We start from the raw sequence: 17,109 nt of genomic DNA, 5'->3' as shown, positions 1-17,109 counted from the left end.
CAACATTGTCTTTTTCCTGCGTGAATACTTACGAAAAATATTAATTTAGCACCTCTCCTATCTCCTCGGACTCTACGCACAACTTCCCACTACTGTCCTTGACTGGCCCTACTCTTAACTTAGTCATTCTCCTCCTGCATGCCCGGTCTGTGAGGTCCTGGTATGACAAGCGGGGCCGGTACACACGGGGCCTCCTTAGGCGTCTCCGTAGCCGTGGCGCCACCACCTCCCCCTCCTCCTCGTCCTGTAGGACGGGCAGCCCTCTAGCCTGGGTGGCTGCCACCTGCCCCTCTGCAGCACGCTCCTCTGCCAGTTGCCATGGGCTGCATGGTCACGTTTGTTGGATGCTGACACCTGGCCAGGCGGATGACCTCCCTCGTCCTTTCCCCCCTGCCCGGCACTCGCTCCCTCACCCCGGCACTCGCTTTCCCCCTCCCCGGTGCTCGCCCCCTCACCCCGGCATTCGCCCCCTCACCCCGGCACTCGCCCTCTCCCCCGTCCCCGGCACATCCCCTCACCCCGGCACTCGCCCCCTCACCCCGGCACTCACTCTCCCCTCCTTGGCAGTTGCCCCCTCCACGGCACGCCCCCTTCCCTCCCCGACACTCGCCCACCCCTCCCCGGCATCGCCCTCCCCCCCGGCACTCGCCCTCCCCTCCCCGGCACTCGCCCTCCCCTCCCCGGCACTCGCCCTCCCCTCCCCGGCACTCGCCCTCCCTTCCCCGGCACTCGCCCTCCCCCCGGCACTCGCCCTCCCCCCCCCCGGCACTTGCCCTCTCCTCCCCGGCACACGCCCTCCCCCCCCGGCACTCGCCGTCCCCTCCCCGGCACTCGCCCCCTCACCCCAGTACTCGCCCCCTCTCCCCCTCCCCGGCACTCGCCCTCGAACCCCTCCCCGGCACTCGCCCTCTACCCCCTCCCTGGCACTCGCCCTCCCTTCTCTAGCACTCGCCCCCTCACACTGGCACTCGCCCTCTACCCCCTTCCTGGCACGTGCCCTCCCTTCCCTAGCACTCGCCCCCTCACACTGGCACTCGCCCTCTCACCCTCCCCGGCACTCGCCCCCACCCCATCCCCGGCATGCGCCCTCCACTCTCCGGCACTCGGCCTCCCCTCCCCGGCACTCGCTTTCCCCTCCCCGGCGCTCGCCCCCTCACACCGGCATTCGCCCCCTCACCCCGGCACTCGCCCTCTCCCCCGTCCCCGGCACGTCCCCTCACCCCGGCACTCGCCCCCTCACCCCGGCACTCACTCTCCCCTCCCTGGCAGTCGCCCCCTCCACGGCACGCCCCTTCCCTTCCCGACACTCGCCCACCCCTCCCCGGCACTCGCCCTCCCCCCCGGCACTCGCCCTCCCCTCCCCGGCACTCGCCCTCCCCTCGTCGGCACTCGCCCTCCCTTCCCCGGCCCTCGCCCTCCCCCCGGCACTCGCCCTCCCCTCCCCGGCACTCGCCCTACCCTCCCCGGCACTCACCCTCCCCTCCCCGGCACTCGCCCTCCCACCGGCACTCGTCCCCTCACCCCTCCCCGGCACTCGCCCTCCCTACCCCGGCACTCGCCCTCCCCCCGGCACTCGCCCTCCCCCCCCCCCGGCACTTGCCCTCTCCTCCCCGGCACTCGCCCCCTCACCCCAGTACTCGCCCCCTCACCCCCTCCCCGGCACTCGCCCTCTACCCCCTCCCCGGCACTCGCCCTCTACCCCCTCCCTGGCACTCGCCCTCCCTTCCCTAGCACTCGCTCCCTCACACTGGCACTCGCCCTCTACCCCCTTCCTGGCACGTGCCCTCCCTTCCCTAGCACTCGCCCCCTCACACTGGCACTCGCCCTCTCACCCCTCCCCGGCACTCGCCCTCCCCTCCCCAGCACTCGCCCCCTCACACCGGAACTCGCCCTCCCCTCCCCGGCACTCGCCCCCTCACCCTGGCATTCGCCCACCCCTCCCCGGCACTCGCCCCCTCCCCATCCCCGGCACTCGCCCTCCCCTCCCCGGAACTCGCCCCCTCCCCCTCCCCAGCACTCGCCCCCTCACCCTGGCACTCGTCCCCTCCCCCCTGTCCGGTACTCGACCCCTCACCCCGGCACTCGCCCTCTCTCCCTTCCCCGGCACTCGCCCTCTCCTCCCTCCCCGACACTTTTCCCCTCCCCCCTCCCCGGCACGCGCCCCCTCCCCGGCACTCGTCCCCTCCCCCCTGTCCGGTACTCGACCCCTCACCCCGGCACTCGCCCTCTCTCCCTTCCCCGGCACTCGCCCTCTCCTCCCTCCCCGGCACTTTTCCCCTCCCCCCTCCCCGGCACGCGCCCCCTCCCCGGCACTCGCCCCCTCACCCTGGCACTCGTCCCCTCACCCTGGCACTCGTCCCCTCCCCCCTGCCCGGTACTCGACCCCTCACCCCGGCACTCGCCCTCTCTCCCCTCCACGGCACTCGCCCTCTCCTCCCTTGCACTCGCCCCCTAACCTTGGCACTGGCCCCCTCTTCCCTCCCCGGCACTTGCCACCTCACCCCACCACTCGCCCTCTCCCCTCTTCCCAGCAAACTCGCCCTCCCCTCCCTACCTCTCCAAACCCCTCCACACACCCCCTCACACCCCCCCCACTGCCACACCCCCTCACACCCCCCCACATCCCCTCCCTCCCCTCACACCCCCCCCTCCACACCCCCTCCACACATACAGCCCTCCCCTGCACACTGACTGCTGCCGAGTCCTCACGTCTCCTGCGGCCACCCCACGCCGTGACCAACCATCAGCACTGATTGACGCCATTATATAGGTGTTTTCATTTACACCAGTGTGACCCGTGGTCACGTCGGCGGGACTTCGGCCCATCCGGCCGGGGGGAATCGGGCAGCCCCGGGGCGCATAGCGTCGCCCCGGCCATTCTCCGAGGCGAGCGGCACGATTCACGCTGGGCCAGAATTTGGGGGGTCAGAGAATTCAGCGGACGGCGGGGGCGGGATTTGTGCTGACCCCCAGCGATTCTCCGACCTGGTGGGGGGTTGGAGAATCCCGCCCACGGTCTCAGCGGTCGGGAACCCAGCATGGCAGCTGTGGACTGTGCCCAGTGCTGCCACAATCGGGGGGGGGGGGGGAGGGGAGCCGTGCTGCTGGTTGGGGGTCTGCGGTGAGGGCTGGGGGACTGGTGGTCGGTGGCGAGGGGATGTCTAGGGGGGCACCATCTGACAGGTTGGGTCCACGCACTGTTGGCACCTTATTGTACAGGACGACCGCTGCAGGTCGTCACTGTGCGCATGCGCGGCGTCTGACTCGGCGTTTATTCCATGAAGGCCGTGTAGTTTATGTGGTAGAACATAGAACATAGAACAGTACAGCACAGAACAGGCCCTTCGGCCCTCGATGTTGTGCCGAGCAATGCCGAGCAGTGCCGAGGTGTGGCTGCTAGCCCCTTACTGGTCGGAGGGTCGGTGCTGGGGCTTGCTGATTTTTGTCATCGTAAAACTAGACACTTCCTCCCGACAAAACCTCAAAATCGGAGAATCCGGTCCCCTATATTTAAACGATGCCGGACATTCACACAGTCAGATCAAAAACAGAGAGATGTCTGCAAGTTCACCTGCCAGCCCACCTCTGAATCCCTATGCGGCCTCCTGGACCATGTGTCGGTGTGCAGGAATGTGCTCTAACAATCTGATGGGTGGAGGAGGCCAAACAGGGAAACCAACACTACATGGGTGCAAGTGGCTGATGATGTCAGTGCCCAGAAGGCACACAAGAGGTCAGTCATACAGTGTCAAAAAAAAGGATTAACCACATTATTCGCTCTGCCAGGGGCGTTTCATCACATGGTTGTATAAACACAAAGATTCCAATACGTCAGGGTCCAAGACCCAATGGCAATGGCATGTCTTACCTCACAACCTCACTTCAGTGCATCCACGCTATGCTTGAGTGACCACTGTGCCTCCTTCACCCCTCAGCAAAAATGGAAGGGGGGTGTGTGGGCAGATGGGGGAGGAAATGTGGGGGGAACCAGTAAACTCCCCAAATGACATGCCTCTCTGACCCTTCCCCTTGAAGGCAGATGGGTGGAGAGCTCTGGAAGGAGTGATGAGAAGAATGGCATCAGATGGATGGAATAGCTTGGATCATGCTGGTATGGGAGGGATGAGAGGGGCAGGATGATATTGGAGAATGGCGTGTGGATATCTCGGGTGCAAGGGGATGGCATGGAGGTTGGGATTAGAAAGGTGGATGGCAGTAGCATTGGAGAAGTGGGAAACAATAAAACAATGCATTTTCATCAGGGTTACCTTTCAGTTTCTCAATCAATGCTCCCAATTTCTACAGTTAAAACTTCAATTCCTGAAACTTTATATTCGGGAACATATAAAAAATTAACTCGATATTTGCAAAAAAGGCATTAATTTTAGCATATAAATTTTCAATATATTATGTCATGTTTAATTTCTCACACTCCTGACATTTACATTCTATGAAGGTGGTAATCGAGCTGATGAAGAATCACAATCATTTCTGAAAAATGTGTCACCTGATCATAAAAGCAAGTTACCTCCTGGGCCAGACATATCAGAAACTGGAACAAGTAAGTTATTAGCCATTTTTACCTGACATTATATTTCATTTTTCCAAATGAATCCCTATTTGTACATCATTCAGGTAAAACATATCTTTAAATTTGAAGTTTCTATCTTCCAAGTTCAATGACAAAAAGGCATCAAAATTTTAATGCATATGAACATGCAAATTAGGAGCAAGAGTAGACCACTTGGCCCTTTGAACCTGGTCCTGTGTTCAATAAGATTATGGCTGATCTGATTGTAACCTCAACTCCACATTCCTACCTACCCCTGATAACCTTCATCCTCTTGCTGAGTAAGAAACTATCTACCTCTGCCTTAGAAATATTCAACAATGCTCTTCCACCATCTTTTGTAAGAAGTCTTACAACACCAGGTTAAAGTCCAACAGGTTTGTTTCAAACACGAGCTTTCGGAGCACGGCTCCTTCTTCAGGTGATTCACCTGAAGAAGGAGCCGTGCTCCGAAAGCTCGTGTTTGAAACAAACCTGTTGGACTTTAACCTGGTGTTGTAAGACTTCTTACTGTGCTCACCCCAGTCCAACGCCGGCATCTCCACATCATGACCATCTTTTGTGGAAGAGAGTTCCAAAGACTTGCGACTCTCTGAGAGAAAACATTTCTCCTCACCTCTATATTAAATGGACCACGCCTTCTATTTAAACAGCGATCCAGACTAATACAGCCTAAAGTTATCCAAATATTTAGGCCGGGATTCTGCAATCCCGCGGCCGAGTTCTGACGCCGGCTTGAAAAGCGGAGCCAACCACTCCGGCATCAACGGTCCCAATATTGAGGAATGCTCCCCTTCCCAGGGGCCTAGGTCGGCGCCGGAGTGATCTCCGCAGCTCCAGCTGGCGCGGCACGGCCGGCATGATACCGCGCATGCGCGTGGATTCCCGGCTCCGCGCTGGCCCCCGGGAAATATGGTGAAGCCCTACAGGGGCCGGGCACAGAGGAACATAGGCCCACCTCCCCCCTGGAATTAGCCCGCCCGCCGATCAGTAGGTCCTGATGGCGGGCATAGCCACTGCGGAGGCCCCTCTGCGGGGTCGGACCCCACTGCCCCCCCTCCAGGACGGCCCCCGCAGAAAAACCTTCCAGGTCCCGCCGTGTGGGACTTGGGTAACTCAAGCCGGCGGGACTTGGCCGAACTCGGCAGCCACTAGGTCCATCAGGGCCCGGAGAATCTCTGGGGAGGGGGCCGCTGTCAATGGCCCCCGACCGGCGTGGCGGTGATCCCATGGGCGGAGAAGGCCAAGGCCACGTTAATAGCAGGCAGGTCCCTGTTATTGGAGTGGGTAACCCCTCCAGTGGCAGCCTCTGGGTGGCAAGGTGGCCATTGTCAATGATGGGCTACTCAGTGAGTCCCCCCCCCCCCCCCCCCCCCCCCCCCCCGCCCGCCCCCAAAGAATCCGCTTGGAAGACACCATACAGCTCCTGTACAATTCTCAGGTCAGAGCCACCTATTTCCCTTCTCCTTGGTTTCTCCTGTAATTATCCTTCATCACTTCTCGGTTCCTTCAGTTCATTGTTATGGGCCAAGGTTTAGAGAGCTCCAAAGTGTATCATGGAGTTCACCTGACCCACAACTTTTCATAGATTGTTGTATGGGGAGCACACCATAGTGAATACATTCCACTCACCAGTATATTATATGCTACTAAATACCCAGTTAATTCAGAACTGCTTATGATTTTGCAACAACTATCTGAACATCCTGGTGTCCTCAATTCAATAAATAATGAAACAGAACACTTTGTGTGTATTGGCACAGTTAAGTCAATCATTGGTCTGCAGTTTGTGAATCCTACAGGTTCAAATTAGCATTATATATGAAACTGCTAATACATGAGTAACATCAGGTCACCCATTCAAAGAGGTTCTAACAATGGCTCATCAGCCTATGAATAAACTATTTTGGAACGAAGGAACAACATCAATTTGAGAACATGCCACAGGCACTTGCGCAAAATTGAGATAGCAACAAATAAGAAAAAAGCAATCATAACCTAATTCTTCAATGAATGTTGCTGTTAATTCAGTTTGTAATTGGTTTAAACAAGAATGCTTAGGGGAGAATTGGAACAAATGGGTTTCTGTCATATTAATACATTTTGTTTTGTAGTTCCACCCTCAATCGGTGATATTGAGAAACCGGATAAAATCAGACACTGTGAGACAGTCAATCTGAGTTGGGATGTTGCTGTGTTCAGTCCAGAGGTGATGACCATTGTTACATCGGTGAAGAGGAGAGGGGAGCAGGAAGCAAAACTGTTATTTTACTGGGAAATTACAGCAGAGCAAGTGTCAGGGTCAAAGCGTGTAACTACTCCGCTAAAACATAAACCGAATTTGTGCAAGAAAGATGATTCCTTCACAGCTGAGGTTCCAGATTTACAACGCACGTCTGATGGATGTTTCCGTATCCCCTGCTCCATTTCACTGACGCCTGATATATCCAAGGACGACGGTGCTGAGTTAATCATTGAAGTTAAGCAGGATTCGGAGGAAACTCAGAGTAAAAGCACAGTACTAGAAATCACAGAAGGTAATTTCTATATTTTACACATCAGAAAAACTCTTGTGCAATGGTGGTGAAAACCTTTAGCTGCAAGTTGGGACACCAATATAAAGATAGCTTGAAATGTTATTTCCCTTTAATATTCCAATACGATTTGGCAAATCTGATATAGTTTGCAATTTTGGAGCCACAATACAATAATTTCGTGAGAAGTAGTTTCCTGCTTTATATCAGAATTGTAGGAATTCCCGAGCTAAATGCCCATTTCCAGATTTATATCAGTATACTGTGGGTAGTGTGCTGGATGTCAATGTCTATTGAAATATGTGCAGTAAATATTAGTGCTCTCTGAAACAGTTAAGAAATCATTGGCTGCACATAGGAATTATCATCCTTCAGCAATATCACTGGTAGATATTAATTTCTACAATTGTCCTCAGCTTCTGCTGCTGCTTTACTGTTAGCTTCGAGCTTGTATTTTACATTTCATCCTGCTGACTTTTAAGTGACCCATGATAACTGCATTTTTATCAATGTCATGCTTGGCAACTATCCTGGTACCACACATGTGGCTGAGAAAAAAGTCAGATTCCTGGATTCTGGATTCACTGCTAGTACTCTTCCCAAACATAACTAATGGATAGCGTGGGGAAAACTGCTTGTATGTGAACATGTATGTAATGACTAAAAATGAATCAGGAATGGATCTGGGGCAGCACGGTGGTGCAGTGGGAGCACTGCTGCCCCACGGCACTGAGGTCCCAGGTTTGATCCCGGCTCAGGGTCACTGTCCGTGTGGAGTTTGCACATTCTCCCTGTGTTTGTGTGGGTTTCGCTGCCGCAACCCAAAGATGTGCAGGGTAGGTGGATTAGATAGAGATAGAGAAATACAGCACAGAACAGGCCCTTCGGCCCACGATGTTGCGCCGAACTTTTGTCCTAGGTTAATCATAGAATTTTGGACAATTTTTCATGGCCAATCCACCCAACCTGCACATCTTTGGACTGTGGGAGGAAACCGGAGTACCCGGAGGAAACCCACGCAGTCACAGGGAGGATGTGCAGACTCCACACAGACAGTGACCCAAGTCGAAATCGAACTTGGGACCCTGGAGCTGTGAAGCAATTGTGCTGTCCACAATGCTACCGTGCTGCCCTTAAGAAGTTAACCTACACTCCCTTATTCTACCCTAATCCAAGTACCTATCCAATAGCCGCTTGAAGGTCCATAAATTTTCCGACTCAACTACTACCACAGGCAGTGCATTCCATGCTCCCACTACTCTCTGGGTAAAGAACCTACCTCTGACATCCCCTCTATATCTTCCACCATTTATCTTAAATTTATGTCCCCTTGTAATGGTGTGTTCCACCCGGGGAAAAAGTCTCTGACTGTCTACTCTATCTATTCCCCTGATCATCTTATAAACCTCTATCAAGTCGCCCCTCATCCTTCTCCGTTCTAATGAGAAAAGGCCTAGCACCCTCAACCTTTCCTCGTATGACCTACTCTCCATTCCAGGCAACATCCTGGTAAATCTCCTTTGCACCTTTTCCAAAGCTTCCACATCCTTCCTAAAATGAGGTGACCAGAACTGCACACAGTACTCCAAATGTGGCCTGACCAAGGTTTTGTACAGCTGCATCATCACCTCACGGCTCTTAAATTCAATCCCTCTGCTAATGAACGCTAGCACACCATAGGCCTTCTTCACAGCTCTATCCACTTGAGTGGCAACTTTCAAAGAACTATGAACATAGACCCCAAGATCTCTCTGCTCCTCCACATTGCCAAGAACCCTACCGTTAACCCTGTATTCCGCATTCAGATTTGTCCTTCCAAAATGGACAACCTCACACTTGTCAGGGTTAAACTCCATCTGCCACTTCTCAGCCCAGCTCTGCATTCTATCTATGTCTCTTTGAAGCCGACAACAGCCCTCCTCACTATCCACAACTCCACCAATCTTCGTATCATCTGCAAATTTACTGACCCACCCTTCAACTCCCTCATCCAAGTCGTCAATGAAAATCACAAACAGCAGAGGACCCAGAACTGATCCCTGCGGTACGCCACTGATAACTGGGCTCCAGGCTGAATATTTGCCATCCACCACAACTCTCTGTCTTCTATCGGTTAGCCAGTTTGTTATCCAACTGGCCAAATTTCCCACTATCCCATGCCTCCTTACTTTCTGCATAAGCCTACCATGGGGAACCTTATCAAATGCCTTACTAAAATCCATGTACACTACATCCACTGCTTTACCTTCATCCACATGCTTGGTCACCTCCTCAAAGAATTCAATAAGACTTGTAAGGCAAGACCTACCCCTTACAAATCCGTGCTGACTATCCCTAATCAAGCAATGCCTTTCCAGATGCTCATAAATCCTATCCCTCAGTACCCTTTCCATTACTTTGCCTACCACCGAAGTAAGACTAACTGGCCTGTAATTCCCAGGGTTATCCCTATTCCCTTTTTTGAACAGGGGCACGACATTCGCCACTCTCCAATCCTCTGGTACCACCCCTGTTGACAGCGAGGACGAAAAGATTATTGCCAACGGCTCTGCAATTTCATTTCTTGCTTCCCATAGAATCCTTGGATATATCCCGTCAGGCCCGGGGGACTTGTCTATCCTCAAGTTTTTCAAAACGCGCAACACATCTTCCTTCCTGACAAGTATCTCCTCAAGCTTATCAGTCTGCTTCACGCTGTCCTCTCCAACAATATGGCCCCTCTCGTTTACTGTCCTTAATCGGACCTACCCTCGCTCTAGTCATTCTCATATTTCTCACATATGTGTAAAAGGCCTTGGGGTTTTCCTTGATCCTACCCGCCAAAGATTTTTCATGCCCTCTCTTAGCTCTCCTAATCCCTTTCTTCAGTTCCCTCCTGGCTATCTTGTATCCCTCCAGCGCCCTGTCTGAACCTTGTTTCTTCAGCCTTATATAAGTCTCCTTCTTCCTCTTAACAAGACATTCAACCTCTCTTGTCAACCATGGTTCCCTCACTCGACCATCTCTTCCCTGCCTGACAGGGACATACATATCAAAGACACGCAGTACCTGTTCCTTGAAGAAGTTCCACATTTCACTTGTGTCCTTCCCTGACAGCCTATGTTCCCAACTTCTGCACTTCAATTCTTGTCTGACAGCATTGTATTTACCCTTCCCCCAATTATAAACCTTGCCCTGTTGCTCGCACCTATCCCTCTCCATTACTAAAGTGAAAGTCACAGAATTGTGGTCACTACCTCCAAAATGCTCCCCCACTCACAAATCTATCACCTGCCCTGGTTCATTACCAAGTACTAAATCCAATATGGCCTCCCCCCTGGTCGGACAATCTACATACTGTGTTAGAAAAGCTTCCTGGACACACTGCACAAACACTACCCCATCCAAACTATTTGATCTAAAGAGTTTCCACTCAATGTTTGGGAAGTTGAAGTCGCCCATGACGACTACCCTGTGACTTCTGCACCTTTCCAAAATCTGTTTCCCAATCTGTTCCTCCACATCTCTGCTGCTATTGGGGGGCCTATAGAAAACTCCCAACAAGGTGACTGCTCCTTTCCTATTTCTAACTTCAACCCATATTACCTCAGTAGGCAGATCCCCCTCGAACTGCCTTTCTGCAGCTGTTATACTATCTCTAATTAACAATGCCACCCCCCCACCTCTTTTACCATCCTCCCTAATCTTGTTGAAACATCTATAACCAGGGACCTCCAACAACCATTTCTGCCCCTCTTCTATCCAAGTTTCTGTGATGGCCACCACATCGTAGTCCCAAGTACAGATCCATGCCTTAAGTTCACCCACCTTATTCCTGATGCTTCTTGCATTAAAGTATACACACTTCAACCCATCTCCTTGCCTGCAAATACTCTCCTTTGTCATTGTTACCTTCCCCACTGCATCACTATGTGCTTTGGCGTCCTGACTATCGTCTACCTTAGTTGCTGGACTACAGATCCGGTTCCCATTCCCCTGCCAAATTAGTTTAAACCCTCCCGAAGAGTACTAGAAAACCTCCCCCCCAGGATATTGGTGCCCCTCTGGTTCAGATGCAACCCGTCCTGCTTGTACAGGTCCCACCTTCCCCAGAATGCGCTCCAATTATCCAAATACCTGAAGCCCTCCCTCCTACACCATTCCTGCAGCCACGTGTTCAACTGCACTCTCTCCCTATTCCTAGCCTCGCTATCACGTGGCACCGGCAACAAACCAGAGATGACAACTCTGTCTGTCCTGGCCTTTAACTTCCAGCCTAACTCCCTAAACTTGTTTATTACCTCCACACCCTTTTTCCTACCTACATCGTTGGTACCAATGTGCACCACGACTTCTGGCTGCTCACCCTCCCCCTTCAGGATCCTGAAGACACGATCAGAGACATCCCTGGCCCTGGCACCCGGGAGGCAACATACCTTTCGGGAGTCTCGCTCGCGACCACAGAATCTCCTATCTATTCCCCTAACCATTGAATCTCCTATTACTATTGCTTTTCTATACTCCCCCCTTCCCTTCTGAGCCCCAGAGCCAGACTCAGTGCCAGAGACCTGGCCGCTGGGGCCTTCCCCCGGTAGGTCATCCCCCTCAACAGCATCCAAAACGGTATACTTGTTTTGAAGGGGAACGGCCACGAGGGATCCCTGCACTGTCTGCCTGTTAGTTTTCTTTCCCCTGACTGTAACCCAGCTACTCTTGTCCAGTACCTTTGGTGTGGCTACCTCCCTGTAACTCTTCTCTATGACCCCCCTCTGCCTCCCGGATGATCCGAAGTTCATCCAGCTCCAGCTCCAGTACCTTAACACGGTCTCTGAGGAGCTGGAGTTGGGTGCACTTCCCGCCAGGTATAGTCAGCGGGGACACCAGTGGTATCCCTCACCACCCACATCCTGCAGGAGGAGCATGCAACTGCCCTAGCCTCCATCCCCTCTTACTTTACAAAATTAGCTGCCCCATGGACCAACTGGACCTCCGCCCTCCGACTCTACTTCCAGCTGTACTCTAAACTCCTGGCTCCCTTCCCGCTCTTTGATAAATATAGGAAATGAAATGTAAGGAGCACCTTACTCCCTCCTCACCTAACTCCCTCAGTCACCAAACTCTCACTGTAGCACTCAAATGCCACAAGCTCAGCACTCCCTCAGTCACCAAACTCTCACTGTAGCACTCAAATGCCACAAGCTCAGCACTCCCTCAGTCACCAAACTCTCACTGTAGCACTCAAATGCCACAAGCTCAGCACTCTAGTGCAAACAAAGTCTGCACTGTAACTAGCTCCTATTTATACTGTGACTCTAGCTTCTGAAACTGGCCTAATGCAATTAACTAATTAACAAGCTCCAGCTGCAAGTAAGTCCAAGTAGAACCTTGTTTAAAGCTGATTCAAAATTAACCTTCTTATAGACCAAACAGCAACTTTTAAGTTAATTAACTAAATAAAAGAAATACTAGACTTTAAATAAAAATGAACCCTTATACTCCCTCAGTCACCAAACTCTCACTGTAGCACTCAATTGCCACAAGCTCAGCACTCCGTGCAAACAAAGTCTGCACTGTAACTAGCTCCTATTTATACTGTGACTCTAGCTTCTAAAAACTAGCCTAATGCAATTAACTAATTAACAAGTTCCAGCTGCAAGTAAGTCCAAGTAGAACCTTGTTTAAAGCTGATTCAAAATTCACCTTCTTATAGACCAAACAGCAACTTTTAAGTTAATTAACTAAATAAAAGAAATACTAGACTTTAAATAAAAATGAACCCTTATACTCCCTCAGTCACCAAACTCTCACTGTAGCACTCAAATGCCACAAGCTCAGCACTCAGTGCAAACAAAATTGGCCATACAAAATTGCCCCTTAATTGAAAAAAATGAATTAGGTACTCAAAATTCCTTTAAAACAAAGAAAACACTCAGGATAATATATATTCAAGCTGTCATTGAAGTCATTGAGTAAAACCCTGTTCCTTATCTTCTGCTGCTCTTCACCTGAGATTATTGTTCAAAACTGTGGAAATGTAATGTTTTCTTGATGAGAAATCAGAATTCATGTTTGGACAGATTTTATTCTGTGCCAGTTGTTTTGAGTGATGTTTACGAGCATCATTATAGTGAATATTGCTGCAGCCCTTAAAACCTTTCATTATAAATCTGTCTGAAAAACTACCCAGATTGTAATCACCTATCCTGTTTCTGCTGTTAGTATTTATTCACCCAAAGGGTTGTAAGTCTGTGGAATTCCCTCGGCAGTGAAGCAGTCGTGGCTACCTCATTGAATATTTTTAGGGCAAATGTAGATAGATTTTTGAACAGTAAAGGAATTAAGGGTTATGTTAAGCGGGTATGTAAGTGGAGCTGAGTCCACAAAAATATCAGCAATGATCTTATTGAATGGCGGAGTAGGCTCGAGGGGCCGGATGGCCTACTCCTGTTCCCAGTTCCTCTAGTTCCTATGTTCCTATATTTCTCAAAGAATAACATGCTTTCAAGAGACATTTTTTATATTTAGAAAAAATTAACTGCATCAAAGTGAACTGCAGGTAACTAACTAGTTATGTTAATGCTGATGGTTTGCACATGGTTGCTCACAAAAACTGGACATTTGACTCTGCTACATAAAACTACATTATGCAGTGCAGGTGCTCAGAAGGCACAACATGTCTTGTTGAAGTGCTTTCAGAAATTCCTAGTTGAAGTAACTTGAAAAAGAATTAGAATGATGAAGTTGTAATAATGTCACATTCAGGATTCAGATATTATTGATTCAGATCAGTTTCTTTGCTGGCTAATATATATTCATCACATTATGAATGAAATGAAATGAAAATCACTTATTGTCACAAGTAGGCTTCAATGAAGTTACTGTGAAAAGCCCCTAATCACCACATTCTGGCACCTGGTCAGGGAGGCTGGTATAGGAATTGAACTGCTGGCCTGCCTTGGTCTGCTTTAAATGCCAACTATTTAGCCCAGTGTGCTAAACCAGTCCCTATTTAAGAGCTAAAAAAAACAAAAGAAAGTGAAGATGAGACTGGAAGAACACTTTTTGAGAAGATAAATGCTCCCTTTGCAAGAGGTGAATGCTATGCTATGTGTATGATTTTCATTCCTATTGATGCACTCAGTCAGATATTCTATTATAGAGAGCATATAGATAATCTCAGTGTGGATTTCAATGAGGGAGTTACTTTCCAAATGTTTTATTATCCAGGCCTAAAGTTTCTAAAGTTGGTTTATAAAAGGATGCAGAAAATGGGTCAAAATTTCCGATGTACTAGAGATAGCTATTGTCTTAAGCATTTCATTGTTCCATGAATAATGAGTAAAAAGAATGATAGTATATAATAGGCTTTTCTGGTGGGGTTGTTTGTGGCAGAAGCATTTTTACTTTAACCACAGAGCTCGTTCATCCTTATGAATGTGTCCTATTTCACTTCCACCTGAGCAGTCACGGGATGTCCTTAGTTTACTTCAAGCTTTAGAAGTTGGCACCTGGAGCTATGTAGCATTTTCCCTCCATTGAGCACTGAAGTATCATTTGGATTCCATGAAAAACAAGAATGTTACCAAATGAAGCAAGTGGCTAACTGAAGGTCCTGTAGAAAGATAGGTCTTGGTGCCGGGTTTCAGCAAAGTTGTCACCATAGTGACAACTGAGATAGCAGCAAAGTGAGATTGAGATAGCAGCAAATGAGAATAAAGCAATCATAACCTAATTCTTCAATGAATGTTGCTGTTAATTCAGTTTGTAATTTGTCTAAACAAGAATGCCCCCCCCCCCCCCCCCCCCGCCCCCAACGGCGCTCACCCTTCCCTCCCCGGCACTCACTCTCCCCTCCCCGGCACTCTCCCCCTCCACGGCACGCCCCCTCCCCTCCCCGGCACTTGCCCTCCCTTCCCCGGCACTCGCCCTCCCCCCGGCACTCGCCCTCCCCCTCCCTGGCACTCGCGCTCCCCTCCCCGGCACTCGCGCTCCCCTCCCCGGCACTCGCCCTCCCCTCCCCGGCACTCGCCCCCCCCCCCCCCCCCCCCCCCCCGGCACTCGCCCTCCCCTCCCGGCACTCGCCGTCCCCTCCCCGGCACTTGCCCCTCACCCCAGCACTCGCCCCCTCACCCCCTCCCCGGCACTCGCCCTCTTAACTTCTATGCGACCGGCTCCTTCCAGTCTCCGAGCGGGGACCTCTCCGGGATCTCCCAGTCATCGGTCCACAGGTGTATCCGGGATGTGACCGACGCCCTCTATGCCATCGCGGACCGCTACACCACCTTTCCCGAGGACCGAGCAAGTCAAGACTCACGAGCTCGTGGATTTGCCAGGGTGGCCGGGATACCGATGGTGCAGGGGGCAATCGATTGTGTTCACGTCCCCATGCGCCCGCCTGCAGGGGACAGGGAGGTGTTCACAAACAGAAGGGGGACATATTCCATGAATATCCAGGTGGTATGCGACCCCCACATGAGGATCATAAACGTCTGTGCAAGGTTCCCAGGGAGTGTGCATGACTCCTACATACTGGCGCAGTCGTACATCCCTGCGATGTTTGAGGGACGTTTCCCCCCCCGGCTGAGGGGCTGGTTGCTAGGCGACAGGGGTTATCCGCTGAGGTCTTGGCTGATGACGCCTATACGGAGGCCTCAGACCAATGCGGAAACACGAAACAACAAGGCCCATGCAACAACCAGGGGTGTGGTGGAGCGCTGCCTTGGCCTCCTGAAGATGAGATTCAGGTGCCTGGACCGCTCCGGAGGGGCCCTGCAGTACCAGCCCGACAGGGTCGCTCGCATTGTTGTGGTCTGCTGTGCGCTGCACAACATCGCGATGCAGAGGGGAGATGACCTGCTGCAGGAGGCGGAGGGAGAAGCCAGTGGCAGTGGTGCCAGCACAGAGGAGGACGAGGAGGAGAGGGAGGAGGAGGAGGAGGCTGGTGGAGTGGCGGGCGCAGCACGCAGACACGACCCAGGTGCTGGTGATGTCCAGGAGGCGGCACGACGGACCCGGCGAGGACGGCGGGCACGCGACGCATTGGTGGCAGCACGGTTCACGCGTCGCATGTGACGTCCCCACTGAACACCAAACCACCACCTGCATCGCTAGTCGTGCAGAGGGTCAACACACAACTGCCACCAACACAGCCCCCCCCCCCCCCACCCCCTCTCAGTGTACACTGCTCCACTTCGATATCACCCTTACCAATGGGTCCAGACGGTATGGTACAACATCGATGGCTGTGGCAGCGGGTGTGATCAGTGCCATGTGGAATGATGACAGCCCGCTCTGCGAAGAGCTGTGAGCTCAGAATCGTTAGAGAGAGTCTGACCCACGGCAATAGCTGAACCATCCACCTTGGTGGCTGCTGAGTTCGTCATGGACGTGCCCGCGTGGGCTAGCTGTGGGAGGGGGTAGGGGGGGAAGGCACTGCACACCCGGCACCGAAGTTTCACTGCTCGTCAACCCCAGCGACACTCGGTCACCATCACGATTCCTGTGGCTGTGGAACAATTACACGATATTACAAGTAAGGTGGAACAGTGCGTTTAATGTGAACAAACATTTACAGGTGCCCTAGCCCCTACAACTAAACTGTGCCCTTCACCCGTGCCAACTTACTCAGTGTCTATCTTAGTTGCCTTACGGGCCCTACCACTACGTCTAAGTGATTCCCCAGATGATACAGCAGGAGTGGAGGAGGACTGCTGCGAATCGCCCCCTTCGACTTGTTTCTCCTTTGGCAAGCGTTTCCTGGGGCGACCCGGCCTTGATGGGCCAGGCTGCTCTGCGGGCGTCTCGGGTGACGTTGTGCCACCCTGCTCTGCCTGCTGCCCACCCGATGCACCAGGGATGGGACGGGGGAGGCCGAGAATTCCGGGACATCCCATGATGGAGTTAATAGGACGGGCCCCGAAACCTCCTCCTCCCTCGGGGAGCCCGGTGGCCCCCGGGCCTCACTTTGGGACAGAGGTGCGAGCGGGGAGGTGCCCCGTCGCGCCACCGACACCCGCGCTGGCCAGT

At 52.4% G+C, this 17,109-nt stretch overlaps 1 protein-coding gene across 1 annotated transcript in view; it reads left to right on the top strand.

Moving 5' to 3' along the window:
* LOC119970954 (dentin sialophosphoprotein-like) overlaps window positions 1-17,109 on the top strand; it is a 165,850-nt gene that overhangs the window by 21,711 nt on the left and 127,030 nt on the right. The window contains exons 3-4 of the mRNA XM_038806066.1: window positions 4,457-4,561; window positions 6,685-7,107. Of these exons, the coding sequence (XP_038661994.1) occupies window positions 4,457-4,561; window positions 6,685-7,107 (528 nt within the window). The remainder of the gene's footprint in view (window positions 1-4,456; window positions 4,562-6,684; window positions 7,108-17,109) is intronic.

This window comes from Scyliorhinus canicula, chromosome 9 (assembly GCF_902713615.1).
Source record: "Scyliorhinus canicula chromosome 9, sScyCan1.1, whole genome shotgun sequence".
NCBI classification, from domain to species: domain Eukaryota; kingdom Metazoa; phylum Chordata; class Chondrichthyes; order Carcharhiniformes; family Scyliorhinidae; genus Scyliorhinus; species Scyliorhinus canicula.
The sequence above is the reverse complement of the archived record's forward strand: the minus strand, read 5'-3'. Positions and strand labels throughout refer to the sequence as shown.